Genomic DNA, 22,323 nt, shown 5'->3' with positions numbered 1-22,323 from the left:
TAACAGAAACTAAAATGTCATATTCAGTAGAGTTTAAATCCTTCAATACTTCAGAAAATGAGACGATAAACACATGTAGAACATGTAGAAGATCACTTGAGAGCTCACTTATCCTAGATGTTTTTGTTAATTATTCCAACCTTGACAAGAAATGGACCAACTGTGGGGGGTAACGTCTTACCAACAGTGTCTTAAAAACAGTATCTTCAGATAGAGATTTTCAAATTAAAGCAAAATAAATAAAGTTAACAAAGTTCAATAAAAATAAAGTTAAGTTAATAAAGAAAGTCAAAATAAAGTTTTATTTGGTGGCTACTATGCCCTGCAGTGCATGGGAAAGCTGTGGTAGATGCCTACCAAAGAGCCCCAGTGTCCTGACAGGAGTGGTCCTTTTCTAGTTATTTAAGGGCTCTCCACTATTGTTTTGAACAGACAGCATAGCTGCAACAGTCATACTGCTCTTACAGTGAACTAACCTTCATAAATCAGAACAATAAGCAAAATGAAGCAACTCAGCTTCAAGCTTCTGGCTGGGAATGTAATACACTACAACTCGTTACATAATACAGTGAGGGAAAATACATATATGTTCTCTTTATAATAAGCACAGCTGCATACAGCTTTCCTTTGTGATGATGATGCCCCATTTTCTTTTAACAGAGATGTTAGACCTTTGACAAAAACGCATCTAATACGTAGAGGCAACTGCCCTTGTAAATGCTCCTACTCCTCTATAATGTAAAGTAGTTCAGGAGAGCATCTCCCAAGGACAGTAAGATGTACAGCCTTGCACTTATAATGATGTGCCAGACAAGAGGATGGCTGCATATGCACATTTATTGTAGACCAGCTGCCACAGATAATTTCTTTGAGTGTCAAAGCTGGGAGAATAACAAGGGAAGAATCTGGACAGAGCAATACCAATAACAAGTGGAGTTACAGGGTGCTCTTATTATTTTACTTTTGGAGAGACTCCCCTCAAAAATCCAATTCAGAAAACTGTTTGCATTCACACTAGGAAAGCAGAAAACATGTATCTCATTTCTTCACACATCAAGTCATGTTTAGAAAACCTATTCATAACTTCTATCAACACATTTGACAGACCACAAAGCAAGACTGACAGCAAGCATGTGGTGAGAACTGCAACAAAAGATACAGAAGATGCAATAAGAAATCCCAACTGCTCATGTCTTATAAATCAAACTGCAATATATATCAATGAGGTCAAAGTAGTAAACATCAGATTAGATTCTGTGGCTAAATTTATTGTTCACATTGACCTTCCATATAAAGCAAAGGAAATGTATGTGAGCAGAGACTGCAGGCCTAGGCACAAAAGGCCAATGTCTTATGAGCCTTTTGAGAATGAGAAACTTTTGAAAGTAACGTATATGTGCCCTATTTTGCAGCTGAAGAGGCTTGGAAATGAAGAGAGTAAGAAAAGAGCGAAGCTTACAATGCGGGTTAAAGGAGCAACAGATGATTTAAGATCTTTCTTCAATGGCTTTAATAAGACTAAAATCTCTAGTACTGTGTTGAGGGAAAAAAAGGAATCTTGAAATTGTTTCCCCGTTAAAAACAAAAACTTTACAGTCACAGAGGCAAGTCAACAGGAGAGATTAAGAAAACAGAAAGACAAATAAAATAGGTAAAGCTTAAACATATTCAACATTAACAAATGCTGAAATATGAATTTCATAATATTTCATGTCTGAATGCAGAAAAAAATAGATCAGTGAAGTCTGGTTTAGAGTACTATCAGCTATACAACTATGGAAATCAAAGACTACACATCAAAGAAAAATAAAATGAACCATATATTTTACATGACAGTACATATCTTTTATTCAACTGATACTCTGCACGTGGCTCCTATAAACTAGCTATCTCCACTGGCTGCTCTAAATTATTTTATAACATCAAGAAAAATAGGCACAGTCTAACCAACTTTTCCAACAGGATTTACAATTTGTATTCTCAGTAGTCTTTTCCCTTCAACTTCGCTTCCTCTGAGCTCACAATATAAAAATCAGAAATAAAAAAATTCACCAGAGCCTTGGATTTGTACAGTGTATCATCCTAATACATAGGAGCATTTCAGAAGTGTAATCCATGTCCAAATCTAATTAAAGCAATATCAATAATATACTTAACACTAAGCTCTAGTTTTCTTTTAAGAGTAAATATCATATACTTACATGGAGACTATAAACTTTTAAAAAGTAAATATACGTTTTTGCCAATGAATGCAAAACTGCAATTGACCTTTACCTTAACATTGGGGTTTTTTAAGGCAAATCCTCTGTACCACCCTGTGAAGAAAGAACATTTTGCTTTTTAAAGTATGCAAATCATTTCCATATGTAAAACAGATTTCATCTTTTCCTTTTGGACAGATATGACAATTACACAGTGCTGTCAGACTGCACTCATATAAAAGACTTTCGATACAATGAAAGGTATTTTGTTTAAACCAGCTCATATTCAGATGACTTAATTCACATAATTTCAGGAATTTAACCCTGCATCCCGAAAGGTTTCTAACAATGTAACCCAGGTACACTTTGCACTAGACACCACACCAGACAAAAGGAAAATGGTTTCATATTCTCTGTAAACATTTACAAATCATTTTTGGACTTCATGTTCTAAATCTATCAACCACATTACCATACAAAATTCATAATATACCTGATTCAAAAGAACAGTTCCTATGCCTTCTGTAAGAAAATTTCTTACAAGGTTAACAGTATATAATCCTGATATGAAACAAAAAAATACCTATATAATCCTAAATGGTCAAAAAAATCGTATTGACAGACAAGCCTGAGGTAATGTATTAAGGAGGCAGATTATTGAAAAAAAAAAAAAAACAATTTACTTCCTCTTACACTAGTTACGGACATTTGCTAGAATCATGTTAGTACTCTCTACCTCAGAACAGAGGCAGAAGAGAATGTATACACTGCTTTAAGATTTAAACTTATGACTTTTAATTCATTTGAAAGGGTCTTGATGGCAGCCAGGCTTCCCTTGGAAATACCAAGAATGCAGAAGAATCACAATAACTCCTTGCTGTTTTAACTGTTACCCTCTATAAATGTTTATTAAACAGGGAGATTAAATAAAAAGAATGAACTGCAAATTAATTATTGTAGGAATCAGACCTCATTGGAATTGTGAAAAAAATGAAGAGGCCAGAATGTGTTATATTATTGATTTTAAAATGTGTTAATTTAAGAAAATAGATGAATAGTAATGGGGTCCAAATCAACAGTATACGAAATTTCATTATCTCTGGAATTCCAACCTGTGAACTCACCATCACACTTCTCTAATATTTGAACAGTGTCTCCAATCTCCAGTGATAGGCCATGTGGGACTGTCCCTCGAAAACCAGCTATTACTGAAAAAGATAAAAGTTTCAATTATTTACAACATTAAAATATAAATTATTATTCCTCTTGTTAACAAAAATAGTATATTAACAGGGAAAGCTAAATGCTAGAACAAACAGGCTTACTGAAATTTAATAAGCTGTAGAAAGAATCAGAGGTTAAGCCACTTCTATGAGCAGAAAATTTTAAATACAGGACTTGGAAAAAAAACTGAAACACTTACAGACCTACTATACATAAATGGAAAGCTTGTAGTGGAGAACACTGTTAGCTACACCATAACTACCCCAAAGGACAGAAACTGTTTTATTCCAAATGCTCACACTAACACATATCAGGCCTCAGAATTTTGCAAGCTGAAAGCAAACTTTTTGTTGCCATCTATACCACCCACACGCCACAACAGGAAAACCTTATTTCACATTCACTTCATGGATGCTTAGAAGATCCAACCTTCCATATAATCCCAAATATAGGAAATGGTTATGGGGTGGAGACCAGTAAAGTGTGCTGTTCATTAAAATATGTTAAGTGCACACACAGTCTCCCTTGCAGCCTCCCAGAAGCCAGTGAAGCCCAGGTCATGAGCTCAGGCTGGGACAAGAGCTACGCAAATGGGCTTCTCTTGCTGGAGATACAACATGCCTCAGAAACAAAACATTCACCAGAGCAGTGATGTTCCCAAATACTTACAATGGTCAAATTTTAAGTCTTACATTGTTAGTGCTAAAAAAAATAGTCAGCTATTTTTTCACTCAGAACCAAAATATAACACTCATAAGACACTCAGAATGCTCATTCCTACAAATGCTAAAAATCCATTAACGTGCTAGATAGCAATTCAGCTATTCAACCTTACTGTATCTGAAATTCTGAATTAAAATATTGCCTAATTCAGGCCATGAGACCAAGCAATAGCAATTTTGATTCTCTGTATTGTAATATTCTTTTGGAGCTTAATTTTGAAGTTGAAGAGGAAAATGGCCTTCTACCAATATCAGCAGGGCATGATGCACAAAATTACTTAGTGGCCTAACAGCAGTCTTGCTGCTATCAAATATCTATCCATCTAGATAGGAAAACCAAATCTCACAGCAAAGTAAAAAAACCACCAACTCAAGAGGTGTGAGAACAAGTCTTCACATGCAAAAGCCAAAAGGAAACCCCATGGGTGCAGATATGCATATAAAGTAACTACTCTTCCATCAAAGGACCAGCAAGATTTTGAGTCACAAGAATCCATTTTGGAAACTCTTGCCTGCTGTCAGAGGTCTCTCCCACCACAGGCAGAGACTACACTCAAACGCAATATAACCTGTCATCCACCGCCTGTGCTTGTCACGTTGTTCGTCAAAGGCAGCAGGAGAAATTAGCTGTCAGCAACCACAGAAACTGAAAATTCATTTGTGAATCTTTCCCAGAAAGTTCCAGATTTTAAGAGTAAACCAACAGGATATGGTTTATAATATAGGATGGCATGTATAAAAATGTACAAAAAGTACATTTTTGCCAAATCTTTCTTCAGAATCTGAAGGCTTCAAAACTCACTGAATTCAATCATCACTTCAATCTGTGCTAAATCATCACTGTGCTTAACCCATGGTCTTTATTTATCCCTTTGAAAAATGCCTGTGAGATTATGTGCCTGCTCAGTCCCTAAGAGTTTGATATAACATGTGACCAGTATTTGTAGCATTGAGCTTTCCCCCTCACCCCCGGCATGTGTATTGAATCAATCTCTATTCATTTTGGTGCTCCTCCTACTCTCCGAGATATTTACACAGAACTAAAATACACTGAGATAAGCATTATGAAATAAAAAGAGCTACTTTGGTTCTCCCACCATGATCAAGTACACCATTTTTAAGAAGGTTAGTTGCAAGACAGCATTTGTACATTGAAAAAGTTTGTCTAAGAGTTGAAAAATGAGAATTTTGCAATTAATTTTTATACAGAGATCTAAAAATTAAAACAGCTTTTTAACTATGAACAAATTAAAATAAAACCAAAACTCCCTGAATATCAATACAATGCATATCTAAATTCCTCTGTGACACTGGAATAACAGGAGTCATTCTGGTCACCTTTCTAGCTTGCAAGCAGCAAAACCGAATTATGAAGCCTGCCAAAATAGCACCTACAGCCACGGAAATAAAAATCAAGGAATTAACAGGAGAAGCATGCAAAACCAAACCAAACCAAACCCTTGTGTGTTATTACACTTGTGAGATGTCTTATTTTTAAACTCCATGAGATAAAAAAGAATGACAGTAATTTTCTCCTTAAGAACCAATATATCCTGTCACATTGTTATGATCTGACTTTGCTGTGACATTCAGTTTTTATTACTTAGTTACTAGATCTGTTAAAGATCTTCTTTCTTTTCTTTTTTTTTTTTAAGAGAAGTTTCAAAAAAACCTTTTAGGACAAAAAAAGATTGAAATCTGACACAGTGTAGAAAATAGCTAGAATTCGTTTTAGAGCACGTATAGGAGGAAAAAAAATTATACCTTGAAATATCTTCTAGAAGGATAGCCTGCAGAGTACCAGAAAAAGAAAGAAACGAGGGCATCACCTGTACCACTGAGCCAGCACATTCACCCAATCCACTCACAAAACTCTGGCTGGATTCTTGCGGGGGTCTTGCAGTGAGGTCAGGCTCAAAAAAGACAGCCCATGGTCTTTAGCAATGCCTCTCAAAACAAAAGAAAGCTCACTGCGGAGCAGCAGAGAATTTAATGCAAAGCACAGGAATCCACAGATAAACTTATCAGACAAATGTTTGTTCTGCTAACTTTCTACTAATCAAGTCATGTTACAGAATTGGGACCAAAACAGAAGGTGGATATTCATGTCTTTTTAGTTTATCTGTGGGGTATATACATAGTAGACTACAGGGAGGATAATGATGAAGTCATGGAAGGAGGTAGTTACAGTTCCACCAGAGAAGATCCCAGGGTTCAGTGGCTCATCTAGGACACAGGGTTTTTAACCATGCCATGATGTAAATTTGATGTATTGAACCTCTTGCCCTTTCCTCCAATGACCACATTGTTCTGCAAGACTTTGCAGATGCTCCTTAATTCTTTCTCCTAGTAGTCGTAAGTATATAATTAATGACTCTGCAGTGACCATGGCTTAAAGTGTTCTCAACCTAACTTGAGAGCAGTACACATTTATCATACTCATAGAACTGTACTTTTTCTATATACAGCATTCGCCGAGCCATGTGCATCAAATACGCACCGTTTTCATTCTTATAACAACAGTAGCAGGTGTGGTTATCACCTTTTCTCACTTCCATTGCAACTGGATAGCAGAGACCTTAGAAAAGGAGGATGGACAGGAGAAATCCCCTCTGAATATAGCTCACCTACCAATATCTGCAGTCTTTGCAGATGCGCTGTCCACATACATGTCCCCAGGAAGTTAAGTATCAAAAGCACTTACATCTAGATACATTTTTTTGTCATTGTAGTACCTGAAGGTCATATAAATGTCCTGTTTGTGTTTCAAGCACTGGCATAGTGATTGATGCCCTCTTCAGTTACCTCTCAGCCATGGGAGAAATGTGGAACTCCACAATAAAAGTTTGTAGGAGGATATATTCTCAGAAATGTTTTAGAAACTGAGTTCAAATACAGCAGCCAGCTGGCATTATTAAATATTTTCTTGCTGCCAAAGGGTACTCGGAGGATAAGAAAGCAAGAAAACAACACAGGACACAAAAACCTAATCTGTACAGAAGGTGAAATCATATGGAGAGAACTACAGTGACATGCAATATTAAAGCTGTTTTGTGTTTAATGCCAAGCTTAAAATTTTTAGGGTATCGCAGGTGCAGTGAATCCCATTTGATGGGTTAATGAAATAACATTCATTAATGCCATTCAATGAAATAACCTATTTCTGTGAGAACTATGGAGTGATAATCAGAAAGAGAAGAACCTTTATGAGATAACCAGTTAAGTTACCTGTGATTAATCCGATTAAATTAACCTGTCTGCTAAAATTAATCAAACATGCTAATATTTTCTTAATATTCTTCTTCTACATTTCAATAGAACAGAGCCAATGAAGAATGTGACATAAGACCTTACAAGACATCCTTTCTATGTGTTTCATAAAGTTTTTCACTACAAGGAGGTGTGTGAATAATTGGAAAGAGGTTTCCAATCCTTACCTTCACGTCAGACCACCAATGCAATTCGGAAAAAGAAGAAAAAGAAGGAATAATCTGATGGAGCTCTTACGTTCAGCTTCTCAAAAGAAACTTCATCTTTCTGCTGTCATTCAAAACACAGCCTGTCTGTGCTCACCGTTGGACAGTTTTACATGTGCAAGCGCCTGGCATATAAAAAGATCAATCTAAGCCCAAGGTCTTAATTAAAGCCTAAACTAAGTTTTTTGGTGCAGGAACTCACTTTCTGTTCACCTAGAGCACAGACAGCATTGCTGTTCTAAGAAATAAAACAAGATTTGTTTTGTACTCGCAACTAGTGCATTCAAATCTTACATGTGAGTTAGCATTATAAAGACGCATTTAAGACTCAACAAGAGCATGTTGGATTTCATGGCTGGCTTGACTTTTTGTTTACAAGATGAAAATGTCTCCCCACATAGGGTGCAATGTGACATGGTGCTCAAGACGCCCCCCTGTCACAAGTTAAAATTAAGCTCAACACTATGAAAGGAGACACACAGTACACTGCAGTTCCTGGCTGAGTAGCAGGATGTACACCCCCACATATAAAGGGATCAGTAGCAGGAGAAGCAACATCTACAGCAACTACTAAATACCTCAAAAATGAGCATTTGTACCACAATAGCAGACTCAGGTTTCATATAATAAAAAACAGTCCTTCAACTGAAGAAAGAGGAAGGGGGAAAGGATGTGGGGTGGAAAAATGTAAATTACTTTAATAATTACTTTAATAATTGGCCATATTGTGCATGCTAAATGCTGGAGTGAAAAAATAGACTCCAGTTCAATGCCCTAAGTCACGATGCCCCAACTATCAGAGGTAGCATATGAACCACACAGAAACGTGGTAAAAACACACTGGAAAATAACGCATTTGGAGGGTGGGTACACTGCGTCAGAGGGACTGGTTCTGACGGGGAGCAAGATGCTCTGACAGAAAAGGAATTGATTAGCTGGTAACAGGGGTGGTGGCCCACTTCAAAGTTTTGTTTGGGGTTATATTCTCAAAATTTTTATGTCTGTTCTTCTGCACATAAGAACTAATGAGGCAGACACTGTTGTTCCTTTCCTCCTAATAGATGACCAGAAGCTATTATTGATTCCAGATATTATCTGCTATAATTGAAATCAGGTCCTCTTGGTGGCAAAAGCAATTTTTAAAGTTTTTATTCTGCACTTAAAGTGCCATTCTTTCACCAGATTGAGACTTTCAGGCACAACCATTTCAAGGGGTTTCTTTTCTATTCAACAGTTAAAAAAACAATCAAAAAAGCTGTAATAAATTAAATCAGGGAGCTTCTAACATTATAAAGTTATTATATTAGTTTAAACAATCATTTACTGTTGCACTTTTCCTTTATGATGGAAAATTGAGCATGTTTTAATGCATTTTTTTAGCTGATGAGTAATGATGTGTATATATTACCTTTGAGGAAGGCTCTGATTCAGTGGCCTTTATTGCAGAAATGTAAAAAACTATCCTTTGATATGTACTTATGGATAGTAAATACAACAGACATCTGGCACTGTAAGCAGCTGCAGAAAATGCAACATTAGAGAGCACATCATCAGGACAGCCATTAAAAAAAAAAAAATCAGACCAACGACTCTACCCAGGATACTGTTTGTAAATCCATGTCTGAAGCTACTGACCACTGGCAAGCAATGCAAGCAGTATTTTGTGGCACAGGGATCTCCTGAGCCAGACTTATTTCTGTGTTCAACAACCATTGATGGATTTTTCTTCTATGAATTTGCCTAACCAGGCTTTACATGCATCATAACATCAGTGTCCACAAGCTCACAGTAAGCTTTCCAGTTTAAATATGCTTCACAGAAAAAAAGTCTTCTTTTTGTTTTACAGTGCCACTTGAAATTTCATCTCATGTCCCCTTGTTCTTGTGGGAAAGTTTGAATAAGCAACCTCTTGTCACCCTCTCTGCACTTTAGCTGTACCTTTTCCAGGGTGAAGCTTTTTCTCCTCAAAAGAAGCTGAAGAACCTTTTTAGATTTCTAAATAGGCAGAATTTTTAGAAGCATAAACACACAGAGGCATACAACTTTGCTAATGCAGAATGGCCAAAGTTTACTGTACGAGGCCATCATGTGCGCTGAGCTTTGCCTACATATGAATTGATCTGGATGGAGTGGCATGATAGCATAGCTACATGCTCATGCTTCTAATATACGAGTTAATTCAGGCATCTGTTCAGTAATGCATTGTGCTGCCTACAGATACCCTAGGAGGCTTGCTGCAAACCAAAAACAAGCTAATGAAGACAGTGACAGAAAAGCGGAGAGGGGGTGGGGGGGGAATCAATCTAATCTCCTTTCAATAAACAGAATATATATGAATGTTAGTTTCAATAACAGCAGTGATCCTTAAGTGTCTTCCAGATTACTGAGGATAAACTCTCTCAAATTTATATGGAAATGAAAGAATGCAAGTTCTCTTGCCTGTGTATGTACACCACAATTAAAAGGATCAAACGCATAGCCCAGATGATGACAGTCCAGGACTCCTGAGCCACGCGTGGCTTTTGAATATCTCAAGTGCTGCTCACATGCAACAGTCAATTGCTCTTAAGAGATGAGCGCTTGCATGGAATTTTCCTAATAAGAACATTTAACGAACAGCTATTCATGAAAATACCTCAAGGCACATCATATATCATCAAAAAAGTTTGTATCAATGTCCAAGCTTTGAAATACTATATAAAGTAGAATACTTATATACAACTGTTCCTCACTTGTCTGAAAAACAAAAAAAAACCATCTGGAATTCCTACTGCTAATAGCACCAGCTACTTATACAGATAAGGCAAATGCCAAGTCTGAAATACACAAAGGACACAGAGCTGCAGCAGACCGCATTCCCTCCTGTGCTGGTCTCAACATTTGAATCCAGCAAGGTAATCACTTTCAAATCCCTGATTACAATGCTAACATAGATAATCAGTTTGGTGTGACTGTCTGAACATTTGTCAAGCTCTCCTCATCCTGCATCTCAGCTACAGGCAGGAACTTTATCTCTTTGATAATAGCTTGATCAGTTCTCCCAATACCTGCAAACATTTTTGCTACCCTTTTCCTTTGGGTACCCTAGCTATTAGGCACTATATCTTAGAAAAGAATGCTAAAAGTAACAAGTGATGGCACCTATTTGCTGTTGAGAATGCCTGCCAATCTAGGACACCAAAACTGGAATAATTCAGCATGTACCACCAGGGTCCCTATCCTTGTAGGTATGAGATTTCATTAATTGTTTTTCTTCTTCTATCAAATAGCTAGTTAAGCCCTTTATATTTCTTGAACTCCTGCTGCATCTTGTCCCTGCTAAAAGCAATTTCTTGATTTGCATTAGTTCTGGAACCAGGAATTTAAAAGTAAAAAGAAAATAAAACAAACAGGTCTTTACAAATCTAGAAAATCTAGTACACCTTAGAGTCTATGAATAGATGATACAGCTCCTCCCTATGAATTTGCTCAGGAGTCTCCTTCTCTACAGAGAAGGAATGTCAATGTAAAACCTGTCAGAGGCACCACGGTAGAATAGGTGGAGTCAGTACTATCAGGTATAGATTTCATGCATTCAATCAAATTATAATAAAGGAACTAGTCTACATGCAGTTCAACCAGCTGGTCTAACTTACAGTTCTCTAATGTAGAGCTACAGATGCAGTATCAATGCACTAAAACTGCTATCTTGAACAGTCAGTGTGGATTAAGTGTCATTTTCCTTCATTACTTGGAAACAGCAACAGCTTAAAAATCCAGCTAGTAGAAAGGAGTAAGTGGAAAAAAGTAGATTATGTTAAGATGACATTATCTATGGGAACAACCTTTTTTAGTGATTAATGTAGTTATTTTTAACTATGACTTTTATTAAGACTAAGTATTTCCAAAGTTCTAAGCATTTTCAAACTTTGTTAAGTAATTGCCTTAATTTTTAATAGCATGATCAAGGAATAAAGTTATGGCTATTTAACTTTAACTTGAAAAAGTCTTCATGTTTTGTTCATAGCCTTTGGGGAGCCAAAGTTTCTGATTAAAACCAAATAAAACACCAAGGTTTTCTGTAACCTCCTGTAAGTGTCAGGTATGGTAAAGAAGGAAGGTTAATGTATTCACAGCACAAGTGCATCGTCTGAGGTCCATCGAAGCCAAAGCCCTGTGATCATAGATACCAGATCTCATGACAACTCTTCAGTGCATTTTGGACCTCATTAAAGCATCAAGTGGTGCTCACCAAAACCTCCAAAAAGTTCAGTTTAAGAGACACAAAGTTCTACAGGATTTCAAATCCAGATCCATGCTGATACTTTTGTATATGCCGGAAGGTTCGCTGGCTACCTGTCACATCCCTACAAAGCCAGCAGAAATTGAACGGGAAAATTAAATGCCTCAGATAATTATAGACACAGGAGATATCTTCCAGAAAACACTTGACTTTTTGCAGAATAATACGAAGATAATTATTTTAAAGTAGGCCTTGAATAGATTCCTTACAATTTCATACTGACTTAATGCAAGAACACTGGGTACAGTCCAAAGTCTAATGACCACCCATTTCCCCATTCTCCTCTTTCCTCTCCAAAAGCATTATAACACAACTTGCTGCTCTGAACTTGGCGGACATAATTTCACAGCCTGTAACAAACTGCAAGTAGCACCATGCAAAGCCAAGCTCAGAAGAGCTGTAGTCTTGTGAACTGCAAAGAAAACAGGACCGCTGTGAAAGCTGCAGCATTACTTGTCACCAACTATCAGAGCCACCCAAGAGGAACACAGTTAGATGACAGTACAGTAGCTGAGAAACTCCATGTGTTTGGTATCAAAGAGTTTGGCAAATGAGACTGGTTTCCCCGTAACATTTCACTGTTTACTCCCATTCAAGTAATAAATAGCATTCAAGGAAGCCAAGAAAAGCAGAGCATGAATTTTCTTCACTAATACAAAAGAGACAGAGCACACATCTTCCACAGCAAAATTTTTCTAACAGACAGGTCCATCAATGACCTTATCAATGAAACACTGTCCAGTTTTCTTCTGTTTCCTTTGGAAGAGCAGGGTTTAACTCTGTACTTGACCTGCTAACTGTGGAAGACAATTAAAAAAAAAAAATCACTGGAAAACCAGTGGAACTTAAACATACACACACACACACACCAAAAAATCAACACATCCTGCAATTTTCGATGCCATTACTTTTCAGCTTGTCTGGTCTCATTATATTTCAGTTGAGTTTTAGTCTCATGGTAATCTGTATTTCTCTAACATTCAACCATTTCATTATAAATTTATTTTAAGTATTTTAATTTTACCACTAAGAGTTCTGTTTATTTTGACTTTAACCTACCTGCAATGTTCTCTTTAGCATTTTATAACTCAATAAATTATTCTGCTTTTGTAAGCTATGAGCATTAACCACATTGCTACTTACAATGCATATTTATTATATGTCAATCTTTTCTGCACATCAAAAATTATTGGAATATGGTTTTAATCATGAGTAGTCATATCTTCAGTAATGAAAAAAAAACCCTACCAACTTATGCAATAAGCAAATTGTGCAATTTAGCTAACATTAAAAATAAACCATAACTGTGAGCTTCTGTAGCCTCTCCTAGAGGTCAGTCAATTCTCTGTAGATACGAACTCAGTATCAGAAAACCTCTTGAAAGACAGGACCGTTTGGCAAGGTGTGTAATTAAGTGCAACTAAGGAAGACAATGATTACAAATCACTTAACAAGTACCCTGGCACATGTTTTTTTCTCTTAAATGAGGCAGAACTTTCTTGATCTAGTGTAATTGAGAGGTGTTTCAAATAGCTGTATTCCAGTGTATCAGGACTAGTAAAGCAAAACTACTTTCTCCTGTGAAAATCCTCAGAGACTGCTGAACGCAAGTTTAAACATCCCACTCTGGCTTTAAACTGGTTTATTAGGTTTAATGGTTGGAAATAACCACTGCACTTTTTCAGCCTGATTTCCATAGTTGAGCCAGCAGATTTCAGTGTATTTAGCCCTGCAGAGTTTCATCACTAATCCATAATCTCCATGAAGTGAAAACTTCAGGGATATTTAACGTAATCCCACAAATATCTTAAGATGTATGACCAAACAGAAATGTAACAAGTGCATATACTTTTTTCCTAATCAAAGCTCTGAAAAATATAAAAACTACCTGGATGTATACTCTTAACATTATCTCTGTGGTGTTACAGTGCACTTTCAGAAGTGCAACTGTAGGATCCTCTTGAAAAATAAGAACCTTCACATTCTGCTCATGCTTGCTTAAGAACAGTGCCTGTTACTCCAAAATCAAGGGTGAAGAAAGTTTAGGTTCAGTTGGCAGCGATTTAGAAAAGCACACAAGAGCATGAGAAAAATGTATCTGAAAAGTATATGTAACCAATTAGGATAATGAAGATTGCTGACAAGGGGGCAATTATTCTGTTTCATGCTATGAGAGGAAGGAAGTATATGAGCAAACAGTCCTCTCTGTGTTTATATTAAAATTCATTGCTGCATCTGAACATTTATCTTTTTATGTACAAGTACTTCAAGAGACAAGATGATTCTTTTGGTTTTTAACACCTTGGGAGAGTCACTAAAAATAACTACCATTGTAACAGTTGTCTCCTTACCCCTTCCTCTAGATTTGGCACAGAAGCCTAGGAATACATTTAGGATACCACGGGTCCAGGAAAGCATGGAAAACAGTGATGTATTTCTAAGAAATTAGTACTGGGAGACACATGTTATCATCCTGCACCATGAAATACTTCCTGGGTGAAACTACTCAAGGTCTTGACAAGCAACTGGGCAGTCCCAGGCAAACCAGACAGAGGTACTACATTTATTTTAGTATTAAGGAGTTTTCCCATCCTTCTCCAGATGAAAGAACCTACAGGACTCTTTCCTGAAACTCTTAAAAAAAATAAAAACCACAAGAAGTAAAAATATTTCTTATTTTGTAAATAAGAAAAATGAGCAGAGACAGGTAAAAAGACTTGTGTCAGCCTGGTGTCTGCCAGCAGGTTAGGAACAAAGCTGAAATAAGCTAACTCAAATCAAGCAGATTTGCAATCTATCCGCTTGGCCACTGTCCATGCCATTAAGCCACATTACGTACCTGTTTTGCACTGAACTGAGGTACAAAACTCACAGACTTAAAGGAAAAGAAGCTGCCAAACTTCACTTGAAAGGGGCATGGTCAAGGCAAGGAATGAAGGGAAATGAAAGTCAAGGCAAAACCAGTAGCAAAGAAGAGCAGAGTCTCCTCCCCAGAGGCCGCTGCCCTGGAAGGGACTGCTCCAGGGAGGGACAGCAAACAGCACCTCCAGGGCTAGACTTGGCCACAGTGTCACCATTCGTCAAGAGGGTCATCATGTCACATCACACACAGCTGATATAATTATTACACTAATTTAAAATCATTCATCTTCTTAAATACTGGGAGGTCTTTTTCCTACAATTAATAGCCTCCTGGGGATCCAGATAGAATAACACAGGCCTCATGGGATTTATTCAGCATCTGAGGTAAGGAGAAGACAAAGTTGTATTTTCCCATGCTTGAAAAGCCCTTCTGAAACAAGAATATGAAACTCGAGCAGAAGACCCCTTGCAAAAAGAGATTCTACAAGTAAGTAAATTTTATGCAAATGAACATTTACTAAGTGATAAACCATGACGATCATACCTTTGGTTGTTATGCATGTGGTTAAACAAATTATTTAGTCAGGTAGTGGAGTGCAAATGGATTTTTTCCATTGCACAGCCCTTAAGAATTTTATTTTTAACATCTTCCTTCAGAAATTGGGCTTTTTGATTTTTGTTTGAACACCCTTAGAAAGGGCATATTAATTCAGAAACTAATTGGCAGGGATAAATCACCCAGACCTTACCATTATCAATTATAAAAACCAAAACAATAATTACATATGTGACTGTACATTAAAGTATCTTGTCAGTGTCCTGCAGTTAATGCACAAAATGGCACTGTCCACAGAGAAAGTAAAGACAGAGTGTTGCAAATTACCCTGGGAATTCCTTACATTAGGTTTTCCTCTCTGCTATGAACGCTAACATCTCAGAAAGCAATTTATTCCTTAAATAAATGTTGATAAAAATCATTTACCACAATAAATACACAGTTTTCTTCCTTCAAAGACCAACTCGCAGCTGTATGGTGCTGCAGGAAGAAAGCAGTATTGCCCAACAGCAATGACAGTGCTCAGGAATCCACTTGGCAAAAAAACAAGTGAAGAAACCATGCTTCCCACCAATCTAGCCTAAGAAAAAATTTATTTCAGAGTCTGGCAGTATATTACGCATAGAAGCAGGAGCAAGATACACCAAGCAGTTAAGTCTTTGTTAGATAAGTAAGTTTTTATTTGCATCAAGAGGACCACCTCTACCCTATCCTACGCTCTATCTCGAAGGTCAATGCCTGAGAAAATGGCTGTAGGTGCCACCATGACAATAAACAAGCAAACAAAAAACCTACAGTTAAGGTGTAAGCAAAACTCTGCTTCATGCGAGTCAGCTTGTGGCAAGTAGCACATGAAAACCAATGCATAGTATGTTCAAAGCTCCAAAGCATATATAAAACCAATTGCTGCAGTACTCGGAAGTTCTGCCACTACCAAAATCCATGGTAAAGCCCCCTTGCATAAAATTCTCTTCCACATTTTTGGAATAAATGGAATAAGAAGAACCAGAAGAGGTTCTGGTTAGAGAAAGACAGGAAGGCTCATCAGGGACATGCATCATCTTCCACTGCAGTAAAGAACTCAGCTTGGAAAAGAGATCTAACTGACAAGATATTACAGAGGTATGCAAGTCACAAACGATATGGGAAAATGAACACGAAATTATTATCCCCTTCTCCTCAAAGCATAATAACTTCAAGGAATGAATGGTCTGGCAGCAGGTTTGAAATGAACCAAATAATATTTTCACAAAAGCACAATCAAGTTATGGAACACCATTGTCAAAGAACTCTGTGAGTCAAAAATAGGAGAAGTTTTAAAAAAGGGTTACAGATATAGGAGGACTTAAGTACAACAGTCCTAACACACACTTTGGCTTTGGAAGTCTCTAAAAACTATGGTTAAATCTATACTTTCCTTATTTCTCTACATACTTTCCCAATAGAGGATTAATGGACAGGTAAGACATCTGTGTCTTGATCCAGCTTGACAGTTGTTCAGTTCCTATACCACACCAACCAGTTTCTGATATCAACTTCAGCTTAATTAGCAATATACAGGTGTTGAAAATTAGATGATCAGTAGACTGCAAGGATGTTTTTAAAATTGAGCAAAACAAGCCCTTAGGACTGATAAGATGAACATCATGTGGCATGTCCACTATATGGAGATTTCTTCTTTTTAAATGAAAGATTTTCACCACCACTGAAAAAAAATCAGCTGCTGAGAGCCTAGTCAAATGCTGAATCTGAAGATGGCTAAGCACAAAGATACTTTAAAAACAACAGTAACTTTCCTTAGACTTATCTGGCTTTAAAATAACTGTATGATTTAGTACTTCTGCATTATTCCCTTCTCCTCTCTCAAAAAATCATTTGCCTAAGACCTCTGAATTTAAGTAGTTGAGACACCAACTCAAATATAGAATCACCGGGAGCACCACACATGAATAAACACTGTTTTGGATTTGATTCAGCAGCAGTCTTTGATCCATATCAAAATCCTACTCACTAATTAAAACTACTACAGGTGTGTAAATAATCAATAACACACCTAGCCTGTAATGGGTTTATTCTTCCTAACAGTGAATTGAAGAGACTAAATCAAAGAAAAATTACATTTCATGGACTAGGAAAATATTTGCAACTCAATATACAGTTAAACTTGGGGAGGAAGAGGAAAGTAAGAGGTACACCAAGGCTTCCAACATTGCTTCTAACTTTCTTAAACAATTTAAATATAGTATATGCAACTCACTTATAAAAAATATGCAGTTTATTAATTCTAAAATTACCATCCCAATTAAAAGAAATCCCTTCTCCATTTCACTAGGATTATCTGAAAGGTCAGCCAACAATCACTGCTGGGCTCACACTGAAATTCATTAGTTCCAACCAGCAGCAATGTTAATGCATATGATAATTACACTCATTGGTGGTTTGGTTACTTGTTGTGCCAGAAAGAGATACCATTATGTGACCAACAAAATCCTGCCTAATCCTTGAAGGCTTGCATGTAAACCACTGAAGTGTCACAGAAAGGAAATTATATATGAGCAAAATCAGTGAAGTAACGTGTTATGACTTTTCATACTTGTTTTCTAAAACGTATGGAAATTAGACAATTTTATGCTTTTGGTCTCCAAAAGAATTGGAGACATCAAGCGAGCTTGGGTTCAACAAGGCTAAGTGCAAGGTCCTGCACTTGGGCCACAACAACGCCATGCAACGCTACAGGCTTGGGGAAGAGGGGCTGGAAAGCTGCCCAGCAGAGAAGGACAGCCGCCTGAATATGAGCCAGCAGTGTGCCCAGGTGGCCAAGAAAGCCAACAGCATCCTGGCTTGTATCAAAAATAGTGTGGCCAGCAGGACTAGGGAAGTGATCGTGCCCCTGTACTCAGCACTGGTGAGGCCACACCTTGAATACTGTGTTCAGTTTTGGGCCCCTCACTGCAAGAAGGACATTGAGGTGCTGGAGCGTGTCCAGAGAAGGGCAACAAAGCTGGTGAAGGGTCTAGAGCACAAGTCTGATGAGGAGCAGCTGAGAGAAATGGGGTTGTTTAGCCTGGAGAAAAGGAGGCTGAGGGGAGACCTTATCACCCTCTACAACTACCTGAAAGGAGGTTGTAGAGAGGTGGGGGTCGGTCTCTTCTCCCAGGTAACAAGTGATAGGACAAGAGGAAATGGCCTCAAGTTGCATCAGGGGAGGTTTAGACTGGATATTAGGAATTTTTACTTCACTGAAAGGGTTATCAAGCATTGGAACAGGCTGCCCAGGGAAGTGGTTGAGTCACCATCCCTGGGGGTATTTAAAAGACGTTTGGATGAGGTGCTTAGGGACATGGTGTAGTGGTGGTCTTGGTGGTGTTAGGTTTACGGTTGGACTCGATGATCTTAAAGGTCTTTTCCAACCTATACGATTCTGTGATTCTGAGCTGAAACAGAATATTCATGCTCAAGTACACCTTGTGGAATTTGCAACCTTTATATTTCAGCTGGATTAGACATGAGAAGAGACAAACTATGAATTTTATTTGGAAATACCCCTACCAACACTTCACCTTTTCTGAAAAAAAAACTTGGCATACTGATTATGAAATTATATGTGTTTATTTTCATCTGCCCTATCATTTCCATTTTTACTGTTTCAATTCCTTCCCCTCCTTTTTTCTTTTTAAGGACTGAAACAACCACCAACATTGGCACATAGCAAGCCACAACCAGTAAAAGGAGCGATCAAACAGCGATGGATGAATTAGAACTAAAAGTTAAACTGAAGAGACCTTTAATTTGTGCCTTTGTAAAAGCAGCACAGTAGTACCCAGGACACAGAAAGGGCCTGATGGTAAGTGTGGAGATTGGTCTCCATTAGAAATACTAAACTGATTAATGGAATTATTGTAATGTAGGGCAAGTACATGCAGAATCAAGACTAAAATATCATCTTAATGATTCAACCTTGCTTTGCCCAGGTAGGCTTTTGAGCTATGAAGGTACTCCATCAGGACTAGGGATTTACATAAAATATTCAGAGTTGACCTGGTTTCATCAACGTTAGCCCTATTTAAAAGTTGTACGGCTAGGACTGGGAAGCGGAATTAGGTGACAGGACAACAGTGTCCTGGCTTTTATGTTTTAGGGTACTTTTTTTCCATTTAATTTAATTTATTCCAAAATTATTGAAAAAAACTAACCAAAGTATAGTAGAGCAAAACTGGAGCAACTCAGATAGATGTATTTTATCTCATGCCTCCTGAATTTAGGGTAGTACTGAATGAGATGCTTTCCAGTTTTGACTCCTCCCTTATTAAAATTTTGGTATCCAAGACAGGTCTTTCAGAGTCACCCTGGTATCTCTGCAAGACACTACATTCTGCCATACAGCCATGAATATCCAAATGTCAGAGTGGGTTTCGCTTTTCTCATATTTCTATTATAACTAAGGTGGGAAAAGCAAAGACACTACCAGACTTTGTCATAGCTGTGGTGACAAAAAGGATACTCTGACAATGACTTAGAAAATTTTGGTGCAGGACAAATGTTTCCAGTTGGGTTTGCCCTGGAATTCATAACATAAAGCTGACTGCCAGAACAGCGGGTGTGAACCTGCAGCTGCAATATTTTGCCTGATGTAACTTAGAAACTTAAAACCATGAAAACAAGACAGTATTCTCTTACATAATTAAAAAAACAAACCAAACAAACAAAAAGCCAAAAAAACCCCAACGACAACCCACAAACAAAAAATCCCCAAACAAACAAACAAAGGAAAAACAAGAATCAGTAGAGGAAAATTACTCAAGGACTTAATCAAAGGTTTATGATGAGAAACTGTGTATTATTCCCAATACAACAAAAGTGGTAATGTAAACACAAGCGCTAAAACTACTGTAGCCTGCAACAGAATTCACTGGAATTCTTCATCTCGTCATAAGACTCTAAAGTAGGTCACAGCAAGCTTAACACAATTTGACAGAAAGCAAAGACTAAGGGGTAATAGTATGCAAATCACCTTCTTTGCAAAGTTGATACTTCTTCCCCCCTCCCCCCCAAATTTTGACCAAGCCTCAAGTACAACAGGATCCATTGTCTCTGCAAGCAGAGGAATATTTATGTATACACCTTTAAAAATAAGTATTAATGACAAACCATGTGCTTTTAGACCACTTCTAATTGATCTAGAATTCTTTCAGTATGTTTTTTCTTAAGTAGTGATTTACAGCTGCTCAGTATTATCTTAAATGCTATGATTAGAAGGTATTAAATCGACTGAATACATTATATAGAAATCCTAGTTCAAAATATACATATATTTATAAACTTTTTTTTTAATTATACTCTCAGATGTCAGGCTCAATGGAGAATTTAATCTAACTTTTGCACAGAAGTATTTTAGAACAAATTTCAATTAAATTAGGTACTTGTGAAAGGTGAAGAGGAAAATACCACAGTTATTTCTTTGTGAGCAACATTTACAAGTAAAATTTATGTAACCACGCTTATGTTAATGTTCAGCACATCCTGAAAATTATGTTTATTGGTAAAACAAACAAAAAATGACCCATGAATGAAAAAAGTCTGAAAAGTGTCTGGCTTCCTTACATTACAAACTGTAATCATGACTTTCAGTACTCAATATACTTAACACTTAGTAAGTTAAATAATTCAGTGAAATTTGTCTCTTCCCTATATTCAATGAGTTAACTTGGACATTTAGAACATTAGAACTTCAAAACAGTTTTGTTTTGTCCAAGGGAAGGCCAACACTTGAAGATAAAATTCTTCATTATAAGTAAAAGTCTTGTAGGTGGCTCCCAAATCACATTCTTAAATCTTACAGGTATAGTCTGACAGTTATTGTACCTAGAGGTTTTGTTTCCAGCTCAGTGTTTCAGATTTCACCCTGGGAACAGAGCATTGCACTCATGGTATCACCAGTTAAAAGCGAGATGCTACTGCACCAACATTGTACTCAACATAGAATGTTAATCTTATTCTAGATTATTATACCCACGAAATAATCTAGCTAACTCCTGCCAAGCAGCTTTTTTATTTTCTTTTATTTCTTTATACCTTTTTTAAAAACAACATTTTCAGACTTAAGTACTGTACATTTGCAGGGCTTTGATACAAAAAAGAAAAACAAAAATGGTTATGGTAGGGAAAATTATACAGGATATAATACAGTCACTGGGTGAAACCATGCATCTTAAAATTTGTGTTTTGTTCTCTACATTTTAAGAGCCACAGTACTAGACTCACCTTTACTGCCAGTCATGTTTTCAGATGTCTGCTTTGTAATCAAGGTAGCTGTATGTAAGGGAATCTTCCAAACCCAATCTTCCAAATCTTCCTTAAGGTGCCAGAACAGAACTTCCTAACACTGTTTAATGAGGCTTTAAATATTCAGTAAATCAAGTGCAACAGTTTAGCCTATCTGTCTGTCCATACCTGGGTTATATCACAAGTGCTTTCTCCATTGCTAAGAGGTTGGTGATGTGTGTTAGCCAACTGGCCTTCAGGTGGGGAATGGGAATCAGGGATCATTAAACCTTAATGACTTCTATCTGTGGAAACCAGACCAAGTTTGTTGTAAAGGGAAAAAAACTCCAAGACAGAATCATTTTTGTCAATTATTAACACAGATTCTTGCAAATCTTGGTCTCAAGTGGGTGGAGGTGGCGAGATTTGGAAGAAGCGGCAAAAGGAAGTGGAAGAATTGAGGAATCTGAGGAAGTTGCAGAAAGGTTCTGCAGGAGAGAGAAAGATGGGAGCTTATTCCCATACCTGGGAACTCCTAGGAGGAGGACAAAGGGTTTGTGTCAACAATTCAAAGTTGATGCGATGTGAGGTAGGGGGAACTATAAGAATGAGCCTTTCAAAGACTCCAGTGTAAACAAAAGAAAGCAAGCACCAGATGTCACCTTGAATTGTGTATATATGTGTATATATTTTAGAATAAAATAGAAATAGTATAAGAGTTATTAGTAGCTAAGAAGGG

At 37.2% G+C, this 22,323-nt stretch overlaps 1 protein-coding gene across 5 annotated transcripts in view; it reads right to left on the bottom strand.

The window, feature by feature from the left end:
• DOCK4 (dedicator of cytokinesis 4) overlaps positions 1 to 22,323 on the bottom strand; it is a 258,226-nt gene that overhangs the window by 165,760 nt on the left and 70,143 nt on the right. For all 5 annotated transcript variants that reach the window (XM_072861831.1, XM_072861800.1, XM_072861812.1 and 2 more), the window contains 2 exons: positions 3,326 to 3,409; positions 2,275 to 2,315 (listed from right to left, as the gene is read on the bottom strand). Coding sequence is in view for 4 of the 5 variants with exons in the window: in XM_072861800.1 (XP_072717901.1) it covers positions 2,275 to 2,315; positions 3,326 to 3,409 (125 nt within the window). In the remaining variant the exon portion in view is untranslated. The remainder of the gene's footprint in view (positions 1 to 2,274; positions 2,316 to 3,325; positions 3,410 to 22,323) is intronic.

The sequence above is a fragment of the Ciconia boyciana genome, chromosome 1 (genome assembly GCF_034638445.1).
Source record: "Ciconia boyciana chromosome 1, ASM3463844v1, whole genome shotgun sequence".
In the NCBI taxonomy this organism is placed as follows: Eukaryota; Metazoa; Chordata; class Aves; order Ciconiiformes; family Ciconiidae; genus Ciconia; species Ciconia boyciana.
The sequence above is the reverse complement of the archived record's forward strand: the minus strand, read 5'-3'. Positions and strand labels throughout refer to the sequence as shown.